General features: G+C 37.5%; 1 protein-coding gene across 1 annotated transcript; it reads right to left on the bottom strand.

The window, feature by feature from the left end:
- LOC104789310 lies at positions 2,343 to 3,313 on the bottom strand. The gene is made up of 3 exons (XM_010515031.2): positions 3,173 to 3,313; positions 2,872 to 3,078; positions 2,343 to 2,782 (listed from the first exon to the last, which is right to left on the bottom strand). The coding sequence occupies exons 1-3, from the start codon at positions 3,311 to 3,313 to the stop codon at positions 2,366 to 2,368; spliced, it is 765 nt and encodes a 254-aa protein (XP_010513333.1). The 3' UTR covers positions 2,343 to 2,365.

Here is a 6,864-nt window from a genome sequence, read left to right on the forward strand (position 1 = left end):
ATCTTACCATAATCAAAACAAGTGCCTTCAAATCCCCCACCGCACACGGGGGGTAGATTCTGCTTTCAAGTCTCTGCTTCGCCGAATCATACTTCCTCTAGCTCCACTAGTTTATGTAGACTCTTTCGCCGAAAACTCTACACAGAGACGTAGCTGATCGGTTTTCCATAGACCCAAAAAACATTGCAACTGTCGATCATTGGAGACAAAAACTGGTGGAGTATCATGCGCCATATGTTTCATTGCCCTGTTCGAGAACATGTAGCTCAGCTTTAGCTCATGTCTAAACGAGTCCAATCCGTAGTCTTCAAGAACAAGCTTAACAAGCTTGTCGTATGTTGTGCCTCCATCTATCTGCACAACTATACACCCTCTCTCGTCGGAGTTAAATACATATCTCTGTGTCTTTATCCAATTACCGGACACAACTAGTACCGGCACTGGATCCATGAAATATAATGAAGAACAAGGTGGAGAAGAACAAAAGTAGAAGAACAAGGTGTGAAGAAGAAAGTGAAGAAGAAGTAGAAGAACAAGGTGAATAAGAAGGTAAAATAGTTCACTTATTAACCAGTTGAAGAACCAGAGTCGAACGACGTTTCGTATTTCCGGAGAAAAAGATGATGACATGGAATGCTGACATGGATGCTGCATCCGACGTGGCAAATCAGCCATGAAACAATACCATAACTCAGCCTAACTAAAACTCAGCCACAACACGAAAAACATTACAGTAATTAAAAAGCAAAAAAAATTGCTGCCAAACTCAGCCGCTTCATGAACTGAAAATATGTAACTCAGCCGTATCGTTTGATAAGTCAGCCGTAACTGAAAAACATTCTAGTAATTAATCTTTTGCCAATAAGTCAGCCGTCAAACGGCTGACTTGTCGATAAGTCAGCCTATTACGGCTGAGTTATAGTTTTTTTACCATAACTCAGCCGTAACTACATCTCATAAGTCAGCCATTTTTCATAACTCAGCCAGTCGGAAAATGGCAACTCAGCCGTGTCGTTGTGATAACTCAGTCAAAATTTTGACAACTCAACCGTGTCGTAGCGATAACTCAGCCAAAATCTTGACAACTCAACCATCAGGTGAAAACTCAGCCATTACTACAGCTGAGTTATGCGCATAACTCAGCCAAATTTAATAAGTCAGCCATAACTCTTGGCTGACTTATAAGCGTAACTCAGCCAGATTTTCATAAGTCAGCCGTCCGCTCTTACTCAAATGTTTTTTTGAGTAACTCAGCCGCAACATACCTATAATTCAGCCGCAACATACTTTGTATCGCGTTACGGCTAAGTTATGGTACATGTCAGCGATTTCTGACGTGGCGTCTGACGTGGCAATGGCATTTTTGTAATAACGTTTTTTCCGGTAACATAAAACAGGGGCACGCTGGGTATTTTGAAAATATCCGAAACATTCTAGTAATAAAAAAGTTTTTTGTAGATTCTGGTAATATTACCTAAAATGAGTAACATTTGAGTAATTCACCCAAAAAAGAAACGTTTGATTGAGGGTTAACTTTTTGTGGAAGATGTGACCATCTTTTTTTCTCTACGAAGTAGGAATAGAAATGTCGTAAAGGCACTACAAGAAAACAGTCTATTCCCGACTACAGTCAGAGTCATTAAGTAGTCGCTAATTTACTGTTTATGACTCAGTTACGACTAAAACGTGTAGTGGTAAATCCTTAATCGGTAAAAGAATTCGTCGTTATTTAACAACTACTGTACGACAAAATTCCATAGTCGTAAAAATAATCGTAACAGAGTCGTAAATAATTACGACTACGATACGACAGAGTTACGAATAACCAGCAGTTATATAGGCAGTTGTAAAGGAGTCGTAGTGTAGTCGTAACATTTGAAGACTCGGTTACGACGAATTTACGACTAATCATGATATACAGTAATTTTGCTTGTAGTCGTAACGTAGTCATAACATGCTTATTTACGACTATTTGGCTACTATTCTAAACAAATTAATAATGTAATTTAAATTTGTTTAGCGACTAATGTTTTGTGGAAAACAAATTTATAAATTTTTTAAATTGAAATTGGTACCTGTTTCTCAAAATATTATGAAACCAATATTAAGGCAATAAAGTCATATTAGAACAAAAACAAGATTAAGGCAATAAAATCATATTAACCATGATTTATAATACAAACCAAAAGACCAAGTTTCTCACAAGACAAATATACAAACCAAAAGAGACAAATGCATACCAAGTATACATGTGTCTCAACAAAGAGACAAGTTCAACAAAAGAGAGAAGTTCAACAAAAGAGACAAGCTAATTAGTTAGGTCTATGAAATTGTAGGTGAGAAGTTAACCTACAAAGCATCACTGTTAAGGAACCGGATTTGAAGGTGGAGCTGTTGCAGGGAGTGTGGTTGAGAGTGGCTCTGTGGTTGCTTCAGCTGATTGAGTCTTCATAAACTCTATAAAGGCAGGGTCAGTTTTGCGCAGGTACTTCTCGACTAAGGACAAATGCTCTAACTTGTCCTTCTGCTCAGCCACAGCTTGGAAATGTAGTGCTTCACGGGCAGCAAGCTCTGCATCACGAGCAGCAACCTCTGCATCACGGCGAGAATTATAAGCAGCCTGCTCTTCGATTTGACGTTGAGTTTCCCTCATTTGCTCTTGCAATGACTGAAACATTGCAGACTCTTGTTGTTGGTTTGCCAAGCCATTGAGAAGAGGTTGAAGAGTATGCTTAAGACTTCCAACTCCATACAGGTTTCCTCGTGAATCTTTCTGAGTAGACTACAAGAAAACAAAGAGAAAAACAAACGTTAAAGAGGCTGTAGAAATCAAAAGATAATTCAATGTGGGTTGTGAAAAGTGATATTTACCTGAATAAAGATGTTTGTGTAATCATCTGCTGTGAGCTCTGGAGGCTGTGAAGTATGTTCCCCAAGGTCGGACAACTTCTGCTGCAAGTTCTTCTCATAATTGAGAGAGATTTGCTCTGCCTTCCTGTCAACATAAGTACCATCTGGCTTGGTATGTGTCTTAATAAAAACCTCACCAAGACTAACCGGTCTTCCCAATTCCTTTTCCTGCAATGTTACAAAAGAATCAAGGGTTATGACATCATTTAAAGCTCCAAATGTAAAGAAAAACAAAATTTATGGGTATATAAAAGTTACTAACCATTTCGTTATGGATTTGTTGATAAGACTTTGAACCTGATAAGTGGACGTGAGGACCAAGACCACCACGATCAGACATACGAGCTTTAGAGTAGGTGACACTCCTTTGTTGTGCTTCTTCAGTCTCCCAATAATCAACCATTGTTTGCCAAATAGTATCTCTGATCCATATTGGTCGCTCTCCACTAGTCTTGGCATTGCAAATCATGTCTTTCATCCGGCGTTGGCAGATGAGCTCAAAAAACTGTTGAACTGTCCCAGTAATCAAAGGATCCCATGTGTGTGTTTTCTACATAGCAAAGACAATATAATGATGTTAGTGGAAACTCAACAAGTAAACCTATATGTGAAAAGGTTAAGAGAGAAGAAAACTGTACAGCAAACTCAATGAACCATCTCTGTTGTCTGTCCCGAGGCACACATGTCCAGCTGTAGTATGGACCATCAAATTTATTTGTAAAATTTTTAGTAATGCTCCTTATCGTCGTGAGTAAACCTGCAAACACAAAACATCAAAAAAGATGTCAATGTTCTAAAACAGATAAGGACCAACACAAAACATATGTCAAAACAGATTGAGTACTTATACTTATGTATATACGACCAATGCAAAACAAAACCTATTAAGAACAATCAAAACAGACATATATATAGGTCCAACACAAAACAGATGTCAAAGATTGAGTACTTATACATATATATAGGCACAAAACAGAACCTATTAAGAACCATCAAAGATTGAGTACTTATACCAACATTAGCGCTGCCTTTAGATTAAAATTTTCATTCAAGGAAACATCGTATGCATCGACTCCAGTAGACCACAACTCTTTTAACTCCTCAATCAAAGGTTGGAGGAAGATATCCAGACTAGCTCGCGGATGATTTGGCCTAGAATTCAAAATTGTAAGAAACAAGAACTCTTCGTTCATACACATACCAGGGGGTAGATTGTATGGAGTCAAGATCACAGGCCACAATGAATGATTACGAGACACGCCAAACGGATTAAACCCATCAGTGCATAATCCAAGATAAACGTTACGGGGTTCTTCTGCAAATCGAGGATTTTGTTCTTGAAAATATTTCCACTCCGCCGCATCTGAAGGATGACACATTTCTCCCTCCTTAGATTTGTGCTCAGCATGCCATCTCATCGCTGCTGCAGTCTTGTGGCTCTGGTACATCCTCTTCAACTATCAGCAATAGGTAGATACCACATACGACTGTATGGTACTTTGGTACTACGTCGAGGATCCTTTGGCTTCCATCTTTGAGCACCACAAAACAGACAAGTCTTTTCCTTTTCGTCATCTTTCCAGAATATCATACAATTGTTAATACAAACATCAATTGTATAATATGGGAGACCTAAATTGCGCATTAATTTTTCGTCTCGTAATGTGAACCCGTTGCCTAGTTTCCTTCTGGTAAATACTCATTCAATATTTCGCACACCGAATCCACTAACTTTTCACTCATATTATACTCCGCCTTATTTTGCATGAATCGAGCAGCTAACGATAATTGTGAGTGACCTTCATGGCAACCATCGTATAGTGGATTTTTTGCGCCTTCTAACAAGTCGTAGAATTTCTTTGAATGATTACGTATTGGTTCTTCTACATTTTGAGAACTACCCTCATGATAGTTATCATCTAAACCCACATTATAACGAAATGCATCATTCACCATATCCACATATGGATTTTCTACTACATTACCCACATCTACATTACCCACTTCTTGATCACTACCAACATAACTTGTTCCTATATCCATATTGATTTCTTCCCCATGTCTATACCAAATATAATAATCAGGCATAAATCCATTGCTAAAAAGATGATTCCAAATTCTTTTTCCCGACATAAACTTATCGTTCTTACAACGACTACAAGGACAATGAAACATACCCCCATTATTCTGTGCTAGAGATTGACTATTTGCAAATTCCATGAATTGCTCCATCCCCGTTGTAAACTCTGCCGAAAAATTGCCCGTCACTTCATCAAACCTCTTATACATCCACTCTCGAGAATTACTATAATTGTAATTCCCAGACATTATACAAGAATGTAGAATATATATATTTTTTTTTTTTGGAAGATTTTTTTTTTTTTTAATTTTCACAAATGTGTTTGTGTTTTTATGAGTGAGAAGAGAAGAAGTGGTGAAGCTCGTATATATAGGCAATTTTGGCGACTACCAAGCGACTACTAAAATTCAGTCGCGTAATATAAGTACACACAACCCCCAAACGAAGAAAACGTGAATTTTAATTCCGACATGTTACGACTATTATACGACTACGTTACGACTCACCGAAAGTATCGCATAATAGTCGCTAAATAACGACTAATAAGCGACAACCTGTACGACCCGCCGATATTGTCGTAATATAGTCGCCTAATTTGGTGACTTGTATGTGTCTACCTAGATAGTCGTAACTGAGGGACTACATAACGACAAGGTTACGACTGCGTTTATAATTTTACATATTAGTCGTAACGTAGTCGTTAAATGGCAACTATTTTTACGACTACTGAATTTTGTCGCAATTTGGCGACTATTGTACGATCATTTTTATTTAGTCGTAAAATAGTCGTAACGGAGTAACCAAATAGTCGCTAAATTTAGCGACTGAAAAATAGTCGTAAAATGTAGTCGGCTATGGGCTGTTTTCTTGTAATGAGGTGTTTTAAGATGTCGAAGTTGAGGAATGGGTTTTGATTTTCTGAATCTTGCGCCAATCATTTTCAGTACGTACAACTTGTTCATATATATCTAACAAGAACATTGTGTTATGCCATGAAACTTGTACTGGTAGAAGTGTCGAACTGAAAGCAACCATGTTATAAAAAAAAAGACGAAGAAAGGAAAAGACAAGACAAGGAGACCCAAAGAAAGAGTTTAGCGAGTGAGTGAAGATGATATAGTAAAGTTGGTTAACGCAAATTGACTAGTTTACTATGAAATACATAGTTGGAAGGTTTTTGGAATATCAATAATGTGTTATAGTATGTGTAATATTTTGTAGTTCATATACTAAATAATTTATAAGTTAATTTTCAAAACTATGATTACAAATATGTAGTATGTATGAGATAAACTAATAGTTTTAGTGTTAGTTCGTAGTCCAAACACGCCATGCTAGGCGGGTCAGACAACATGTTCAAAGATTTTTAATCCGCAAAAACTCACCATACGAAACCCGAGAAAGTAAAAATTAGTTTTAATTACGTTGAGATCAATGCGTTGAGATCAAAAATCTCGGCGGCCACGGATCCTCCTCCAAGATCGAAAATTAGAGAGAGCAACGCTGATTTTTGCCGTTGGAAGAAGGATTCCATAAACGCGGAGAAGCCGAAGCTACAGTGGAAGTGGATAAGGAGAAAGCCAATGGTGAAGTTCTCCTTCCCTACTCTTCTTTCTTCTTCTTATCTCGAATCCCAAATTAGGATATTTTGCACTACAATCAATGGTGACATTAATAAACCGAACCGGTTCATCGATCTCTTTCCATAGTCTATAATATGTTTTTTTCCATTTTCGATTTCAGTCTTCCGTCAATTTTACAACGATCGATCATTGTTTAAGAATACAACACAAAGTTATATGATTTGGCGTTAAACGAAGATACATATTCAATGGTTAGTCAGATTTTGGTCTGATTTAAGTTGATTAATTAAT

Source organism: Camelina sativa, chromosome 5 (assembly GCF_000633955.1).
Source record: "Camelina sativa cultivar DH55 chromosome 5, Cs, whole genome shotgun sequence".
NCBI classification, from domain to species: Eukaryota; Viridiplantae; Streptophyta; class Magnoliopsida; order Brassicales; family Brassicaceae; genus Camelina; species Camelina sativa.